The sequence below is a fragment of the Triplophysa rosa genome, linkage group LG5 (genome assembly GCF_024868665.1).
Source record: "Triplophysa rosa linkage group LG5, Trosa_1v2, whole genome shotgun sequence".
In the NCBI taxonomy this organism is placed as follows: Eukaryota; Metazoa; Chordata; class Actinopteri; order Cypriniformes; family Nemacheilidae; genus Triplophysa; species Triplophysa rosa.
In genome coordinates, this window is record NC_079894.1 from 18549443 (window position 1) to 18568279 (window position 18837).

An 18837-nucleotide genomic window follows, 5' to 3' on the forward strand; every position below is an offset into this window, starting at 1 on the left:
TAAGCATAATTATCTTTATTATGAATAATGACACCATGATTTACCATGGTAAAACACAAAATAATCAATGCATACCTTTATGTACGGGTAAAACGTAAATTGAAGGTCCAGAATGAAGTAGAAAAGTTCAAAATCAACAGCACATTTCTCCTCTTGCCATTCGTGTTACGTCGTAAAAGACGTATTCATGTTCCGTCCAGTCCATCCTGTTTTAGACTCGGCCTTCACCTCAGTGGGACTAACATACATACAAAAAATCAGTTTGGTCGCTTAAATAAACTCAATGCTTCTGTGTTTTGGGGTTAGTCATCTGAGAAGTCATCGTCAAGATTAACGTCTGTGGTATCGATATCATCAAGCTCCATGTTATCCAAATCATCCTCCAGTTCATCAATAACCTGAAGATAAAACACAAAGTTTCATCAAGTATAAAATAAACACGGTTTCAATAACAGTGTCTTTCACCCTCAGTAGAAATACCTTCTGATCCGCTGTCGCAGCCCCTGTAGGTTTTTCCTCCTCCTTTTCAACCGTCTGAGAGAGCTTGGCTTCTGTCGGGCTCACTGAAGCGGAGACAGCTGCCACCACGGGGGCTAAAACACCCTCATCCTCTGAGGCTTCATCTGCATCCTTCACCTGGTGGACAAAAATGTCAGATGTATTCAAACCATTGCATTCCCCACCCTGTTTTTCTGTTTAACAAATCTAATTTAAGCCTATTTTCAATTACAGCAGTTCTAATGGCTTCTAATACTTAATTTATTTAAAACACCGATACAGATGTTTGAGGTCAGGAGCTCGATTATGTGACCCCAGTCTGTGAAATTCCAGCTGATGTCATTTTTTGTGATTCAGTTTTTTTTTACATAAATCATCCTGCAACATTCTTTGAAAACATTATCTTAATATCTTCAATATTGATTGTTTAAGGACATGTCAAAGATTTAAATCTTGTTATCAATTTATGCTTTTAATGCTTGTTAAAAATCGATTCGATTTTGAGACTTTAGCCCAGTTTTCAAAGACTAAATCACAAATTTATAAAATGTGTGTGTTTGTGTGACTGGCCAACCTGTGTGGGAGTGGGGAATACACCTTTGGGTTCATACCCACTGGCTTCCTCCAGCACGTTCCTCTCTTCATTGGGCTACAGGAGGAGAAAAAGGCAGATACAAGGTCATTTCACAAAACTGATGTTGAGTCCACTGGCTTTAATTAAGAGGCATTTAATAGATGCTTTCTTACTGTGACCAGTGGGTAATCAGAGGCAGGTCTGGTTTCCCCAAGGCTGGTCTCTCTAAGGTACTGCTCTGCAATAAAGGCCTCTCTCAGGCCGGGGAACAGATTTTCATATTCGGTAGGTTCTGCTAGAGACTCAGCCGCTTTCTGATTGACCTTAGACAAGCTCTCTCTCCACAGCTTCACAACCCTATAATAAAATACACAGAGAAGAACTGTGAAAACACAGCATTTCATTGACTCAAACATTATCTCTGCAATAATAAAAAAAACACCGCCTATGTTCAGAACGCTCCACTGAACTATGTACAAAAACATACACATTTTTAGTAGGTCATTCTGGTATTACGAAAAAAATTGTATACTTCTCACACTATGAATGAATATAATTTCCTCTACAATGTGAATATGAATGCAGACCTGGACACTTGGCTGGGCAAATATGTGCGGGCCAGAAAGGCTGCTTCTGGTAAACGATTGGTCTTGATCAGAAGCTCCAAACAGTTGTCCAGTCTAGAAAGAGACAGAAGACAAAAATAAACTCAAGCAATACTAATACATTCAAAATAGCATTCTCTACATGAAACATTCTAACACCACTTATTAAAGAATAGTTCAGTCTTTGAACAATTTAAACAATTCATGAAGCAAATAATGACATTTTGTTTAATTGCAATCAACCTATTCATTTAAAAGAGATGTATCAAAATAATCATTTGTTTCCTTTGTTCAAATCAAATATCTGACTACGTGATCCATTCGCAGTGGACGAACATGACAGTAACCAAGATAAATAAAAGTTTAATTATTCATTTAAAAGTGTAGAAACACATAGAAGACAAAATAATATGTGCTTAGTCAACACTCAGAACGTTTTTTTGTCTCCTGATACTTACTTTCCCTGCAGGAAGTAGGTCATAAAGGCGACATTATTTTTGCCGTCACGCTCAGCACCCTCTGCAAGCTTGGCAACCATATAAGCGTTGCCAGATGCAGTGGCCAGCAGCAGCAGTCCTCCATAGTCCTGGGCGTGATGGAGGCACTCCTGTGCCAAACCAAACTGGCACTTACTGATGGCCAACTCTGCCAACTGCTTCCACTTCTGTTCCGACTACAAAGATTAGAAAGTTTCATTAGAATAACGTGAAGCTACCATGCAGAATCTTGCATGCATTCTACAAAGTAGTAGGACAAAAAGTAGGGCATTTCAGTAAAGCCTTTTTTCACAGTAAGAAGCGATTTTGCAATTGCATTTAATTTTGTTCTGTCTGTTCTGGCATTGAGCGTGAAGTAGTTTATCTATTTGGCCACCACTAGGTGGAGCTGGTACAACCATTATTGTGTATGCTACTGCATTATAATTTAGAATACCAAACCTCAGCTTCTACTGCTAGCTGGTAGGCGATCTTCAGTTCTCCCAACTGTAGCGACAACTCGAACCTGTGCTCTGGATCGGTGGACACAGCCAGAGCCTGCTGCTTGAAACCCTGCAGAGACAGACAGCGCATATTTCAACATCGCGGAATGCATAGTTTTCAGCCAATGTGCAAGCGACAAAATTATAGTTCTCCAATGCAGAACAAGATTTTTTGCAGAATTTTTGTTTATTTTTTACCTTTTTTTGTTAGTATTATGTTAGCATAATAGCTTTCACTGCTTTTTGCAAAGAAAAGATTCCCACTTCGAACACTAAAAGTCTAACCTGTTTTTCCAAGAAGTGGGCAACCCTGGTCCTCTGTTCTTTAGGGATGGTTGGAAGCACCTTGTCGGCCATACCAAAGTCTCTGCGCATGACGGCTGTCTGGTACTCCAGAACAGACACCAGCAGAGAGTAACTGACAATGTTCAGCTCCTTATCACCCAGATACAGACGGTCATCCTTAGGAATGTATCCCAGCAGGTACATGGTTCTATGGAAAGCAAAGCACTGTTAGACTATTCATTTACTGCTAGTGAAAGAAATTACATATTTGAGTGAAGACACTTTTAGACACCACTGTATGTATCAAAAACACGTAAAACCTTGAAACAGGTTTTAAATATATTTTTTGTTTGCACCTGTCCAGATGAGCAATGGTGACAATCTCTCCTCCAACAAAGTAGTTAAGTCGGTTGACTGAGCTGGTGTAGATGAAACAGTCTCCCACCCACAGGCCGGTCTTCACCACCTCCTGAATCTCTCCTAGGACCTGCACACACCACCACCACCATCACCACGAAATACTATAAGCTCAGGTCTTTATTTGACTGTGTGTGTTGAATTTATGCTTTTGAAGGAATGTACATTTTTAACACCAAGGTATGCTGACCTCAAAAGCGTCTTCGATACCGTCTTCAGTAACTCCCTCGTTTGACTCCTGAGATGCAGCCACTTTCTCTGACAGATAGCGCAGGATGAAGAAGGATTCCTCTGTGGCAATACACGCCAGCTCTCCAGAGTCTGACCAGAAAATCTAAGTAAAAGAGGCATCAAATAAGATTAGACATTGCCACATCTAACAGAATTCACAATCACTCTAGCAGTTACGTAACGCAAGTATATACTATATGATAGTAAAGAAAATGTAAATACTCACGTGCTTGGGCTGAATCTCGATACGACGAATCAGCTCTGTGGTGTCCCAGTCATAGAAAGCCAAGCCATTCACTGAACGAACACCCAGCAAGAAACCCCCATAGATACCTGGGAACACAGAAGAAACACACGTTAAACACATTATAAAGCTGTTTAATGTTGCATGCTACCACACTTGCATTGCATATTACATTCAAATTTATTTATTTTAGCATTCATTATACATACACATAATACAAACACGGCATGCACATTTTCTGAACACCTGTGATATTTGATTCACATATTATATTTGCATAAAGAATTGCAGCCTGAAACCAGACCTACGGTGCGTGCCCATCATGCAATGTAAAACTGTGTACCTTCTGCTCCAAAGTCTGGCTTAAAAGATTTTTTCTCTTTAAAGTTTTTGAAGATCTTTACCACACTGCTGCTTTCCCGAATCGCATACCTTTAAATCAATAAAAAATATATTTAATCTAGTCTGGTCACAGATGTCTTTAATATAGATCAAATGAACAGATACTTGGGTATTTCCAAGACTTACTCGGATGAATCATGGGCCCAAACAAATTCCTGAGCAGATCCAAAGCTCTTGTTCCTCAGAGCCATGGCTGTGTAGATAATATATTCTCCATCTCCACACACCACCACAAACCTGAACGTGACAACACAAGCACAAGATTAAGGACATTGAGTATTTGGATATGTCAGGAAAAAATTCTCTTAGTCATCACATTAAGGATATAGGAACACTAGTGACAATAGAGACGTGTCTTGGTGATAGCAATGGTCTTACCTGCCGTTCGGATTGTGCTGGATAGTCTGAGGATAGATCTCACAGCTGCCCATGTCCTTCACAGCCAGCGGCAGTCTCTCTCCATCCTTGATCTCGGCATCTCCCATGGCTTTGAGATTAGCCTGCTGAATCTCTGAATGCTTGGCCCAAATAATCTTTCCACTGGTGTCCATCGACATGGCAGGTTCCTCACGGCCGAGCTACGACACAATGACCATCACAGATAAATACATTTTATGATTATTAGCGCAGAGCATGCAACGTCATCAACCGGCAATAACGGTACCTTGATAATGATGCTGCCTTCGTCGTAGCCCAAAGCCACACTGTTGGAGCCACGCAGACCAGAAACACACCACACCCGCTCCATACCATAGTTCAGAGTGCTTTCTAAACGGTAAGTGCTGGAGTGCCAGATACGAACAGTTCCTGAATCCCAAAACAAAAATTAAAGCAGGAAGACTGAGAAACCCAAAGATCAGTCCTCAGGAATTGAGGTTTGTAATGAAAAACAAATATTATCGTCATGTTTGTGTGTACACGTATATTCACCATCCTCTGATCCAGTGATAATGATTGGCAGCTCTGGGTGGAAGTTCACGCAGGAAACGTTCTGAGCATGACCCTCGAGAGTTTGCACGCATGTCTTATTCTATAAGCAAGAAGTATAGAGAATGTGAGGAAAATGGATGGTGAAAACAAATGGATGGTGAAAAACTGCAGGTCATCCAGCATATACCTGATAGTCCCAAATCTTGACCAGTCTATCATCAGCTCCAGATATGAGGTAGGGTTTATCTCCTCCGCTGTAATAATCAATGCAGTTCACTCCCTTATCATGACCTTCCAGAGTGAAGTTAGGAGAGGAGGAGCCCAGCTGCCAAACCTGAGACACAACACAGGTGAATGTATTATGCAAGATGTGTAATGAGCCCAAAAGGGCTCATGTGACACCCCATTTCATCGCTCTTCACTGGCTACCGGTTGAAGCCCGTATCAGATTCAAGTCACTAATGCTTGCCTACAGGACCATCACTGGATCTGCACCTGCATACTGTCACACCCTCCTACACCCCATCAAGAACCCTGCATACACAGTAAACCAGCGGTGTCTTGTATTGCCTTCTCAAAAGGGCAGTAAATCACTTTCCCGCTCATTCTCCTTCACAACTCCTTCCCTGTGGAACATTCTTCCTAACTCAGTCCGGTCAACCACATCTCTCACAACATTCAAATAACTATGTGAATACTTGACAGACAAATGAGAAAAAGAAAAAAAACACCTAACCCTCTCTCTTTCTCTCAACAGGTATTGGTCTGGCTTTTGTTGAAACTAGTAACTTTGTATTAGCACCTATTGTATTATTTCTCTTGTATGACATATCGCTTATTGCTCCCTGAACTCTCTGTAAATCGCTTTGGATAAAAGCGTCTGCTAAATGACTAAATGTAAATGTGTAAAGTGCTTTCAAACCACATAAACAAACACAAAACACAGAAAATCCCAAACATACCTTGATGGTTCTGTCCAGCGATGCACTTGCAAACTGGTTGTTGTCTTTGGGGTTGATGACAATCTGCATGACGTAGTGTGTATGGCCCTCAAACACCTGACTGCAGGACCACTTCTTCTCCCAGTCCCAAAGCTTTATCAACATGTCATCTGAACAAACACGCACATCAAATGAGCATAACACACATTATAGGACCATCACTAAAAATCATGGTGCCAGAACAAAATTGATAAGAGTTGACAGTTTTCCCCAAGACCCAACGAGCCAGTATTTTGCATGTACACAAAAAATGTATATGTTAACATTAAAGCGTTTATGAATATACACAAGTTGGAAAAGGCAGTTTTAAGAGATCATTTGTCCGAGTCTGTCTGTACCGCTGCTTGTGAGGATGTAGGGCTGGGTGGGGTGCACAGCAATGCAACGAATGTAATCCGAGTGGGCTTCAAACATGTGCACTCGCTCTAGTGTGTTATAGTTAAAAACACGAATCTGCATGTCATCCTGAAGATAAAAAGAGAGAAAATATATTAAGCACACCGTAATTGTGCATGAATACATGTGCAAAACGTATATACCTACTAACTTATATACTTATATTTATACTTACTGCACCAGTTATGACCCAGTTTTTTCTGGCAACAAACTTGGAGGCCCTTACGGGCAGGTCACAGACTTCAAATGTTTTAACAAGGGTCTGTCAAAGGATGATGAAAACTTTCAACACTTGTTGTGATAACATATAGTATTATTCATTTTAACAGTACATGATAAACTGGGTATACAAATAACACATAAGTTGTTATACTAACTTGTGTTTCATGGTTCCAGACACAGACGCTGCCGTTGTACAGACTGGCTAGCATCCATGGCTCGGTCGGATGAAGGTCTACGCTTTTGACACGGTCAGATCGAGCCGTGAGCTTGCGTTTGATGTCCAGCCTAAGAGGCTAGAAGAAAAGAAACAAAAAACACTTTACATGAGACATTATATCCACTATCAGACCACTATTCTGTAACACAACAGTGACACAGATACAAGAACTCAATATTTGAAGACCACAGAAAAGTGACATTTTGTTATTCAACCTAGGCAGCCCCCCCCAAATTAACAATTATTTGCGAATTGTTATAAATGCTTTTGTTTGGTAACTAGTCAATCTAGTAACAACAGTTTCACATTGCAAGCTTAAATGGTATAACTACTGTACTTCTGATAATGTTGAATCGCATTCATATTATCAGCTGTTAGCCAGCACATCACTTCAATAAACGATCAATGTATAACCAATGATAAACTGCAAGCAGCGTCATAATATATTATAAAACAGAGAAATGAATAAATAATACACAGAATGACTGAATCCCTCATAGACGGAGTTGTCTATGTGGCCACTGCACGGGCCTGCCAAGGCTAATAGAGCTAGCTAACGTTACTGAAAGCATATTTGCATCTAAATCTGCGAAACAGCCATATTATTACATAAAGCGTAGATGCGGATAGGACACTTACCATGTTTACGTTTACAGGTTTCGGTCTCCTTCAGCTGTGATAATTTATACCATCCACCGATAGCCTGACGTGTTCTTCGGCTGGAGTTGTATGCTCGACAGGCGAATGTGACGTGGAACTTCCTCAAAGCCGTGCGCATGACGTCGGAAACGTCGACGTGCCACTCGGATGAGTTCGGAAGATTTCGGGTAGGTTCGGTAGCACTCGTTATAGAAGGGGAGGCTGTGTGATGCTAGGTGTTTGCACTTTCGTCTCGACCTTTACCTTACTACAGATGTGCTGTTGTACTCACGATGACTAATACAGTGGGTAAAAAAATTAATAAAGTCACGTGGCCCTCAATGTTTATAATTTTATTACTAAATAACGTAAAATAGGCGTATTTAAATACTATAATGTAAAATAATTAAGGTAGGTTAATAGGTACTAACATTAGGTAAAACTTTTAAATAATTGGTATAATTTACTGCTGTAGACACTAAAAGCAATGTCTGTTTTTATTAATAGGCCAAGTTATGGACCTCATTGGATCTTAAGTAGTTCTTCACATATCCATATTCTAATAAATATAACACTCTATAATTTAATTATTTATTTTACTTATTTTACATTTATTCATTTGGCATACGCTTTTATCCAACGCGACTTACAAGTAGGAGAGCATATAAACATTTTGTCAACACGTTAAACAGTACCGTTAGTTTACAAGGCCATGCTATAGGAGGATTAAAGCTGGAGTAAGCAAAGGAGAGAATGAACAACAAGGGTTTTTTTTGACAGACAGACATACAGAGTTATTGGTTAGTCAAATGTAGCACAGGTCAATAGACTAGTTCATAGATAATTGTAATTAATTTTATTTTATTATTTTTATGGGTGTTGCTAAAAACCACTAAGTCAGAAAAGAACATTAATGTTTGTTGTTTTAATTATAACTAATTTAAACGAAGGAAGAAGGTGCTGAGAAAGTGAAAAGTTAGTTCCGCCCCCTGCTAAAGTAGTTCCGGGTAAAGATGGACAGCTGTAAAAACGGTATGAAAACGTAACCGAAGAAAATGTATTCAGCGAGTTATTTTTAGAGCGATCTAAAGTATTGATTGATCTTAGTTATTAACAAACTAATCAGATTAAAAGTATTACCACTTGGACGTTAATGTGTCATGTAGATATAGGTGGAAATGACGTTGAAGAAATTTAGCGCTTACAAACCGAAGGAATAGAATCTAACCTGAGTTTTGCGGGGAAAATACCTCATTTCTTTTAATTTTTGTATTACATTTCTCCTTGGCCGGGTTTTTTTTGTTGTTGTTGTGTTCTTTCCATGTGTGATTGAATTATCCCTGCTGCTGTGATCCCGAAATTTGTCCGTGCTGTGGATTTACTTCCTGTTTCGGACTGGCGAGCCATCCCATCAGTTAGTACCTGGAACAGAGAAAACACATTTTATGATCTGGTAGGACAAAAAAGTTGCTTATATCTTGAGTTTTTTTTCTCAAGTTTCCTGGATTTCTCTGGACATGAACGGAAGTTTTTTTTCCTTCACCACTAAGAGACAATACGATTATCTATATATTTTCTCCTTGGAATCTATGCTTTCTTGAAATGGGACATTGAACATTGATTTCATTTGAAATCTGCTATTGAAAATTAGCAGCATTTAGAAACTCATTTTGTGTTTTAGAACACTGGTGAACTGATTTTGGGATTTTGAATTGTTTTTTTTTTAATTCGGAATTTTCTCTTATTTTGTCCTTATTGTTAAATCCTTTCTATAAAGCATTGTATTTTACTTATCTGGGTTTATTTGCTTATAACTTTCATTTTTATATTGATTCCAGTTTATCTAAAAGAACTCAAAATGTCAGAACAATACATATTCCCTCTCCCTGGTTAAATTCATATCTGTGGTCTGAGTAGTCATTATATGTTGCTTGTTAACTTTGCTAACGTTTTGCTCTAGCGAGACAAATCTTACCTTCTGATTCTGGTCCAAGTACTCTCCCATAGGTAATAGTGTTCCACTGGTGTCGCTGTTAGCTGTGAGGTGTGCATCACGAACTCTGTGTTACACAAATAAATGCGGTACAGGTATGTTTTGAGCTGTTATTTGAAACTTGTGAAGGATGCTGCAGTTCGGATGGAGGCTGGTAGTTCATTCCACCAAAGGGGAACCGAATAAGTAAAGGTTTTTGCAAGTGATTTGGTGCCTCGCTGTGATGGAACAACCAGGCGTCGCTCATTTTCAGACCAAAGATGACGGGAGGGGATGTAGACCTGGAGCACTGAGTTAAGGTAGATGGGCGAATTTCGTTCTGAAGGCCAGTGTCAGAGATTTAAACTTGATGCGGGCGGGCAACTGGCAGCCAGTGAAGTGAAATCAGGAGAGGTGTTACATGGGTTCTTTTAGGCTGATTGAAAACTAGACGTGCAGCTGCATCCTGAATCATTTGCAAGGGCTTGACTGCATTGGTTGGAAGGCCGGCCAGTAGAGAATTGCAGTAGTCCAGTCTTGATATGACCAGAGCTTGGACAAGAGAGGCATGCTCCGACAGGAACGGCCTGATTTTCCTGATGTTGTAGAGCACACACCTGCAAGTTCGAGAGGTTGCTGCGATGTGGGAGGTGAATTTCAGCTGGTCGTCAAACATCACCCCCAGGTTCCTCGCAGACTTGGTGGGTGTTATAGTTGATATAATGGCCGGTATAATCAGTCGTGGTCTAATGGTTAGAGAGTCGGACTCGTGACCAGAAGGTTGCCGGTTCGATCCCCAGGGCCGGCGGGTAACGACTGAGGTGCCCTTGAGCAAGGCACCTTACCCCTACTTGCTCCCCGGGCGCTGCAGTGATAGCTGCCCACTGCTCCGGGTGTACGTGTGTTCACCACTTGCTGTGCGTGTGTTCACTACTCTCTGGATGGGTTAAATGCAGAGTCACATTTCGGGTATGGGTCACCATACTTGACAAATAATTGAATTAAAATTAAATTAAAATTAATGTATTAATTTAAGTTATTTAAATATCGTTAAAATGAAGAAATGTTAATATGTATATATCATGTTTTGTATCTTTATTTAAATATTTAATCATCTTGTGAGGGGGTAACAGGTATAAACCAGAGGTCAACAAAGGTCAGCAAACATGTTGCATGATTTATTGTGTATCTCTGTAAAGAATTAGAAAGAGAAACTATTATATTTGTCACTCAAACACACACAGAAAAGTGACACCCATATTGTCATATTGTCATCTTTATTGAGACAAAAACATGCAGAAGTGTTGATAGTCACACATTGTCAGTTCATCTCCCTGCCTTTAACTTTGATAGACTTGTAAACTATAGCAAAATAAACGTAACAGTGAATCACATAACAATTTAACATCTTTTGTACACTTGATAGCACACCGCATCCTCACACGTCAGCTCCTACAAATGCAGTGATAATGATGTCAAAAGCTTATCGCTTGTGAGTGCAAAGCATACTTATTAAAGGGACAATAAAAGAGTTTGCATACATTTATCCCTAAATTGTTATAGTTTATATCTGAAAAATAATAACAACTAGGCTATTTTGAGTTTCAATACATTTAATGATGTGGAAACTAATGTTGAGCTGTTTATCATTGTTATCAAAATGACATGGATGCTCACCAGGTAAAGCTTGTCTCCTTCTATCCAGTGTTTCCATCCACGATTTCCCTTCTCACCTTTCTGTGTGGCCACCAGTTTGTCCCCTTCCCAGGTAACCAGAGTCTGTGAACATATCAAATTATCGTAAACATCTGGATGTGGCTTTTTCTTTTTTTTTTGAAGAAAATTCCTCCATCTTAACTCCTTCTGTATTTGAATTTACTTCCTTTTATGCAGTTCTGGAGGGGCTAACCTTAGCTCTGTTTAACACATTTTTTACAGTGTGTACACATATTCCACTGAATTATTAAGAAGAAAAAGTGAAAACAAACAAAAATTCAACACAAAAGACCCAGAATGTCTTTTGCCCCTCTGTGTGAAGGCTTATTTTGTTTGTTTGACTGTAAGTTCATCACTGAACAAACTGACGGAGTCCGAGCGGCCAAGGCTGTGGTAACTGCAGGTTAAATAATAATAGAAAATATTCCCAATTCCTTTGTCAACCAACCTTTATCACCCGGTTGTCAAATCCCTCAGTAATTTCTTCCTTTTCAACTCCAACAGTAAAGGACAGCTCAAAGGACTTAAAGGTGCTCTGTGTCTTTATCACAAAGTTGTTTCCATCCTGCGTAAAGATCTTTGCTGGCCTGAGGTGGAGAGCAATTTTGCGGATGGCAAAGGAAATGTCTGTGACGGAGAATATATTGACTTGATGATCCAGTAAAAAACACATAGTGTAACATTTATTAATTTATATGTTGTACATTTTTTTTCTAATTTGAATTTCTGAAATAGAAAAATCAAAAGATTCTACTCAGATGTATAGGCTACTGGCTTACCCAGTGCTTTAAGATAATCCTCCAAATTTTCACTTGACTCCAGCTCCCATTTTCCATTGAAGTCTGCAGGCATGACTGTGCGATGTGCTCTGATGTGCTTTCGAGTAGTGTTGCCAGGTCCAGAGAGGAATGTGCACAGAAGGTTTTATACTTTACTGCCCATTCACAATGAGGGAAAAGGGCAGAAACTGATAAGAGAGCTCTCTGACCTATTGGGACATGAGACGGAATAAGAATCTGCAAACAATTTGTAAACAAAGGAAGCTAGACTACAGTAGGTGCAAAAATATCTGCTTAAGCACTCATAAAGTACACGCATGTTGGTTATTATGCACTCTCAGAAAAAAAATTGTGTGGTAGAATCAATTGACCACACACAATTGTTACGACCCTGGGTGTCCTCCTTGCCTGATGGGGGCAGACTGTGGGAGGAGAATATATAAGGACTGGGAGTGTTCCTCTTGTTCTCTCTTTTCTGGCTAGCTGGCTCGCACACGAGCTTCCTTCTCTCTCGGGAGCAACAGATGGCAGGAGTTGCTCCCGTAGAAAAGATAATGTTTCTTTACTGTTTGGCTTGATATTCACCTAATATGTATTTTCTCTTTTGTTTGTTTCCTTTGTTGTTTTGGGTTACCCCTAGATTTTGTTTTATATATGTAATTGTGTTAAAAATTAAAACTATATGTTAAGTTTGAACAACCGTGTGTGACCCCATCTTTGTGTTTCGGTTTAACAAACGAGCTGGCCGTGACATAAAATGAGGGCTCGTCCAAGAATTCTACATGTATAAGTGAGTATACAATATTACAGTGTTTGCCAATGTAAATGGACTTCAGTGAGTTAGAGTGTCCTCAGTTGGGTTTAAAAAAATCTTTCCGTCGAGGCACTGTTTGTTATTTTTGTTTGTTATTTTGCCTTTATAGTTTTTGAAGGTTAATCTGGGCGGAGGTTTCTAATCTCTGTCGGGGGTACGCGTCAGTCTTTTGGTATAAATGTACCGATTGTCCTTGAGTTTAGCGTTTAAATGCCGCCTCGAGCCCGGTATACCTTTGAAGACTAGGTAGGTTTAGGTAGTTTTTGTAGAAACTGAAGTCTATATTTTTTTTGTCGACACTGTTTATTGTTTTTCCATGTCTGTGTTTGTTAGTAGTGTTTATTAGGAATACAAAGACGAATAGGGAACGAAGGGTGGTAAGTTTCATCTTTTCTAAACTCATTATGCTGCAGCGATAAATGAATGTGAAGTTGGAATTTGTAGTCTTAACGTTGTAGCTTAAAGTAGTTTTCACGTGTGTTGTTTGCTTTAGTTATACATTGTTTAGTAAAATGCCTTCAATAATAGAAGATTTCTTCGCGTCTCCTTCAGAAAAATTACTGGAGAGATGCACAAAGGAAGAATTGTTACAGATTGCAGAGCATTTTAGTGTGGAGGTATTAAGTACTGATAAGAAGCTTAAGGAAACGTTGAAGCAAACGGTGAAAAGTGCCCTTTTTGAGCAGGGTATTTTGGAGGTAAGAGATGAAGGTGTTCTCCTTAGAGAGTCTTTGGCATTTCCTTCTGTAGACGCACAGGAATGTACATGAGATGCCTTTGCAAGACAAACAGGTATGTGTCGATGTGGAAAAACTTGGTGTTGAACGTGATGCTTATGCTTTGAGGGAGAAAGAATTAGAGAGAGATCTTGAGATTAAAAGGTTGCAACATCAATTTGAGATGCGAAAAATGGAACTGCAGTTTACAAGGGAAAGGGGAGAAAGACAGTTTCAGTTGAAGAAACTTGAGTTAGAAGCGGCTGTGAAAACTGCTGAAATCCCACCTTCCGGGTCTTCTAATAATGAGCCAGTCTCTACTGTAATGGGGTTTGATGTTTTTAAAAACATTAGGATGGTACCGCCGTTTTCTGAGAGAGAAGTAGAGAAATATTTTTCTCATTTTGAACGTGTTGCAGAGTCACTAAGGTGGCCTGAAGAGTTTTGGACATTATTGCTGCAATGTGTGTTATAACTGGGAGAGCACAGGAAGTTTATTCAGCGCTGACTGTTGAGCAAAACGGTAATTATGAAAAAGCAATACTACAAGCGTATGAATTGGCACCCGAGGCATATCGTCAGAGATTTCGAAATTTTATGCTATATACGTTCCTGTCATGTATGTCAAATGACGGGAAAGCCGAATCAAAAAATTCCATTGGCTCCTTTACAGCCTATAGCTGCGGTTAAAACTCCTTTTGAGTATTTAATTGTTGACTGTGTTGGCCCATTACCGCGATCTAAGGCGGGACATGCTTATCTATTGACAATAATGTGTCAGTCTACCCGCTATCCTGCAGCTTATCCTTTAAGGTCAATCACTGCAAAGTCAATTTTAAAAGCTTTGACAAATTTTATGTCTATATTCGGAATTCCGAAGAATATTCAATCGGATCGAGGTTCGAATTTCATGTCTCGGATGTTTCTCAAAAGTGATGCAACAACTCAAAATAACTCGTAACATTTCAAGTGCTTATCATCCACAGAGCCAGGGGGCGCTGGAAAGGTTCCACCAAACCTTGAAGTCACTTCTGAGATCCTATTGTGTTGAACTCGATTCTGACTGGGAAGAAGGACTTCCTTGGATGTTATTAGCTATTCGTGAAGTCGTACAAGAGAGCCTTGGGTTTAGTCCTAATGAATTGGTATTTGGACACACTGTTAGGGGCCCTATAGCTACTTTGACAGACACATGGGACATCTCTGAACCACCAACTAATGTTTTGGATTATGTGAATAGTTTTCGCTATCGACTCTATGAAGCTAGAGCTATTGCTCAACGAAAATTAGGAAAGTCTCAAGAGAAGATGCGGAAATTGTTCGACAGTAAGGTTAAGTTCAGAGAATTTCAGGTAGGCGATAAAGTGTTATCTATGTTACCCGTTTTGACTAGTCCATTCCAGGCTAGGTTTACGGGACCCTATACGGTTGCAAAATGTCTCCCCAAGAATAACTATATGTTAAATACACCTGATCGCCGTAAGAAATTACAGGTTTGTCATATTAATTTATTAAAACTCTATTTGACTCCTGTAACCTCTTTGTTTGTTGATGTTATATCGACCACCTCATTTATTGATCAGGGCTCTTTAGGAGTTTCGGGAGAACTGGTGGAGAATTTGGCTCCAGTGGGTATGGAAGAAATTAGCGGACCTTCACGAGGAGTAGTGGAAGGGCGACTTAATAATTCTGAAATTTTTGCAAATTTAGCTCATCATTTATCTCATTTATCTGAGGCGGAGAAGGTAGATATAGTAAAACTGGTAGGTTCGTTTCCTTCACTTTTTTCTGATGTCCTTACTCGAACCCATCTTGTTGAGCATGACATTGATGTGGGAACAGCTCAACCAGTGAAACAACATGCCTATCGGGTAAACCCTGTAAAAAGGGAACTACTTCAGAAAGAGGTGTACTACCTACTTGCCCATAATTTAGCGGAACCCAGTTATAGTTCCTGGAGTTCTCCATGTATTCTGGTGAGTAAACCTGATAACTCGTATCGATTCTGTACAGATTACAGAAAGTTGAATTCTCTAACAAAACCTGATTGTTATCCCTTACCTAGAATTGACGATTGTGTTGACCGTGTTGGTTCTGCAGAGTTTGTTAGCAAGTTTGATCTCCTAAAAGGATATTGGCAAGTGCCTTTGATATCTCGTGCTAAGGAAATGTCTGCCTTCGTTACACCCGATAGTTTCCTGCAGTACACTGTCATGCCTTTTGGCGTTCGCAACGCTCCTGCTACATTTCAGCAATTAATAAACCAAGTACTGTCGGGATTGTCGGGATGTGAGGCTTACTTGGATGATGTCGTGCTGTTTAGCTCTTCTTGGTCTGAACATCTCGACCAAATTCGAGAATTGTTTATACGTCTGACAAATGCCAACCTAACTATTAATCTTGCTAAATGTGATTTTGGGAAAGCTACAGTAATTTACCTGGGTAAGGTAGTGGGTCAAGGTTGTGTAAGGCCAATTGATGCTAAAGTAGAGGCTATTAGTAGATTCCCTATACCTGCTACCCGTCGTGAACTCCGTCGATTTTTGGGAATGGTGGGTTATTATCGAGGGTTTTGTCGAAATTTTGCGAGTGTGGTTGCTCCTCTGACTGATTTGTTGAGTCCAAAGAAACTATTTGTTTGGTCAAAACAATGTCAGTCTGCGTTTGATAATGCTAAAGCTCTCTTGGCTAATTCTCCTGTACTGGTTGCTCCAAATTTCCAGAAGCCTTTTCTTCTAGCGGTGGATGCCAGTGCTTGTAATGCTGGTGCTGTCTTGTTGCAAAAAGATACCGAGGGAATTGAACATCCAGTTTGCTACTTCTCAAAAAAGTTCAATCGACATCAACAGGTTTATTCTACCATTGAGAAGGAGGCTTTAGCCCTTGTGTTGGCTGTTCAACATTTTGAGATATATTTGAGCTCACCTTGTGGACCCATTGTTGTATATACCGATCACAACCCTTTGATATTTTTGGACCGAATGCGTGGTAAAAATCAACGTATTATGAGATGGAGTCTCACTTTGCAACCTTTCCATCTACAGATTAAACACATACGTGGCCAAGATAATCTAATTGCCGATGCTCTTTCACGTGTCTGGTAGATGCACGTATGAGCTGTCAAGATTGTTTTTTTCTTTCCCTCTTCCTGTCTCTCCGATGTCCTAGGGCCCAGGAGATCTGGGGTTGAAATGGAGTGGGATTGAAGAGATGAGTATTCACAGCCTTAATGAATTTGTTTTATTGTGTTTGTTGTTGTTGTTTTTTTCCGGTTCTTTAGGGAACCTCTATTTGGATTGGGAGGTGTTACGACCCTGGGTGTCCTCCTTGCCTGATGGGGGCAGACTGTGGGAGGAGAATATATAAGGACTGGGAGTGTTCCTCTTGTTCTCTCTTTTCTGGATAGCTGGCTCGCTCACGAGCTTCCTTCTCTCTCTCGGCAGCAACAGATGGCAGGAGTTGCTCCCGTAGAAAAGATAATGTTTCTTTACCATTTGGCTTGATATTCACCTAATATATATTTTCTCTTTTGTTTGTTTCCTTTGTTGTTTTGTGTTACCCCTAGATTTTGTTTTATATATGTAATTGTGTTAAAAATTAAAACCATATGTTAAGTTTGAACAACCGTGTGTGACCCCATCTTTGTGTTTCGGTTTAACAAACGAGCTGGCCGTGACACAATACACACTACAATAAGAAAAACTGATCTCAGAAATAGATTTTTGCTTCTGTTATGTGTCATCTATTCAAAATTTCACCATAAACACTTCAGTAATAATTTAGTCATGTGGCAAGGAAGGCACTTTAACAAATCACACAGGAAGGATTCAATCCTACTGCATTACAAAAACCAGTGACTACGCCACCCAGGTTAAGTACCTGGGAAATGCTAATACAAGACACTCAGGTTCAAGTTTCTTTTGACCACAAAAAGGATCATGAGACAAGGATATGAAAAATACTTATTTTATTAAATGACCATAAATAGTTAATAGTTAATTGGGTCAATGAACCAATAAAAGCTCGGTGTGGTAAATAGTGAGTAGTGGCAGTTGAAACAGCATAAAGGCAAACGAGTAACTTTGCCCAAAAAGCTATATACAGTATATCTGTACCAAGCTAAGAAACTGGGGCTCACCAGCAGCAAGGCAGGCTAGATATCAGGCCCCCGAATGGCGCACAAAAATATGCATACGTGGACAAAACAAAAGGAAGCACCACACACACACTAGTGAAATACACTGCAAAAGAAAATCTAAAGGAAAAAGAAAACTACTATGTGGGAGAAACTCCAGCGCCAGGAAATAGCCAGCCTGCCCACTCTGGACTCCCCCAGCTCCTAGAAATAAGCAAAAGAAAAATTACCACCAAATAAAATGCAATAAAGGGCATTTACAAAGAAAAAACATAACAAATCAACCCAACCAAGAAAAGGAAATAGGGAAAGTGCAAAATCAACAAAATTAACTAACAAATAATATTCTTTAAAGGAATCAAAATTCACAATAAAAATGAAATAAACGGCAAACACTAAACCTGGAGCGTCACAATGAGCTTAGGCCCCCTGGGTTGTATACATCACTTAAAGCAATATGCGGTACAAATGTGTACCACATGAACACAGTCCTCGTGTTGCGCCAAGAATAAATTAAACAAAAACAAACAAAATGTTAACAAACAAAAATGGCATGGGTTGGACACCAGCAACACCACAGCAAGCGGTTTTTTTTTAAGTTTGCGTTCATTTTTATTGACACATAAGTAATCCCATATTTCATTAGCTTCGCTCTGCCCACCACTACCCCTGCGACGGGGACGTGAAGCTTTTTGAACCACCTAAGCTAAAAAAAAAATGATTCGGAAAAAGGTTCATTACTCGAAGCTTTTCAAATCAAAGCTCGACTAGGACCTCTGCTGGTGAAAGTGAGGGAATGAGCTGTGTCGCAAAATGTTTCACAACAGACCAACGCAAAAATGAATGAGATTAATAAATGAATGAATCAGTATATAAAGTTCATGACAACAATCTGTTCCAATGCGTACTTTTAAGTCAAAACAATAAAGATAACGTTTTGTATTGTGGGTGTGGACATTTTTCTTGTTTGTAAACTATTGCAACTAATGAATAAAATAAATTAATGCAGACACACAGTTTGGCCCATTCTTCTAATAAAAATAATTCACTGTAGTCTAGCAAGGC

At 39.6% G+C, this 18837-nt stretch overlaps 2 protein-coding genes across 2 annotated transcripts; both read right to left on the minus strand.

Annotated features, from left to right (window-relative positions):
• Positions 1-7757, minus strand: LOC130554954 (coatomer subunit beta'). The gene is made up of 22 exons (XM_057334881.1): positions 7641-7757; positions 6940-7077; positions 6738-6824; positions 6505-6631; positions 6128-6276; positions 5353-5499; positions 5166-5265; positions 4900-5042; positions 4614-4813; positions 4362-4472; positions 4177-4265; positions 3816-3922; positions 3549-3692; positions 3298-3428; positions 2942-3149; positions 2616-2726; positions 2136-2350; positions 1660-1752; positions 1246-1429; positions 1073-1147; positions 481-636; positions 1-398 (listed from the first exon to the last, which is right to left on the minus strand). The coding sequence occupies exons 1-22, from the start codon at positions 7641-7643 to the stop codon at positions 303-305; spliced, it is 2814 nt and encodes a 937-aa protein (XP_057190864.1). The 5' UTR covers positions 7644-7757; the 3' UTR covers positions 1-302.
• Positions 7758-11199: 3442 nt separating this feature from the next.
• Positions 11200-12180, minus strand: rbp2b (retinol binding protein 2b, cellular). Its single transcript, XM_057332961.1, has 3 exons — positions 12108-12180; positions 11777-11955; positions 11200-11391 (listed from the first exon to the last, which is right to left on the minus strand). Exons 1-3 carry the CDS (start codon positions 12178-12180, stop codon positions 11200-11202), a joined length of 444 nt encoding a protein of 147 aa, XP_057188944.1.
• Between the last annotated feature and the right edge of the window lie 6657 nt (positions 12181-18837).

Excerpts from the sequence above, each read along its gene's own strand:
- rbp2b (XM_057332961.1), bottom strand. The coding sequence starts at position 12,180 with ATGCCTGCAGACTTCAATGGAAAATGGGAGCTGGAGTCAAGTGAAAAT. Across the intron at positions 11,956-12,107 it reads GGATTATCTTAAAGCACTGG|ACATTTCCTTTGCCATCCGC; the intron begins GTAAGCCAGTAG and ends TCTCCGTCACAG. Across the intron at positions 11,392-11,776 it reads TTGACAACCGGGTGATAAAG|ACTCTGGTTACCTGGGAAGG; the intron begins GTTGGTTGACAA and ends ATATGTTCACAG.
- LOC130554954 (XM_057334881.1), bottom strand. Across the intron at positions 1,753-2,135 it reads ACCTACTTCCTGCAGGGAAA|ACTGGACAACTGTTTGGAGC; the intron begins GTAAGTATCAGG and ends GTCTCTTTCTAG. Across the intron at positions 1,430-1,659 it reads TTGCCCAGCCAAGTGTCCAG|GGTTGTGAAGCTGTGGAGAG; the intron begins GTCTGCATTCAT and ends ATTTTATTATAG.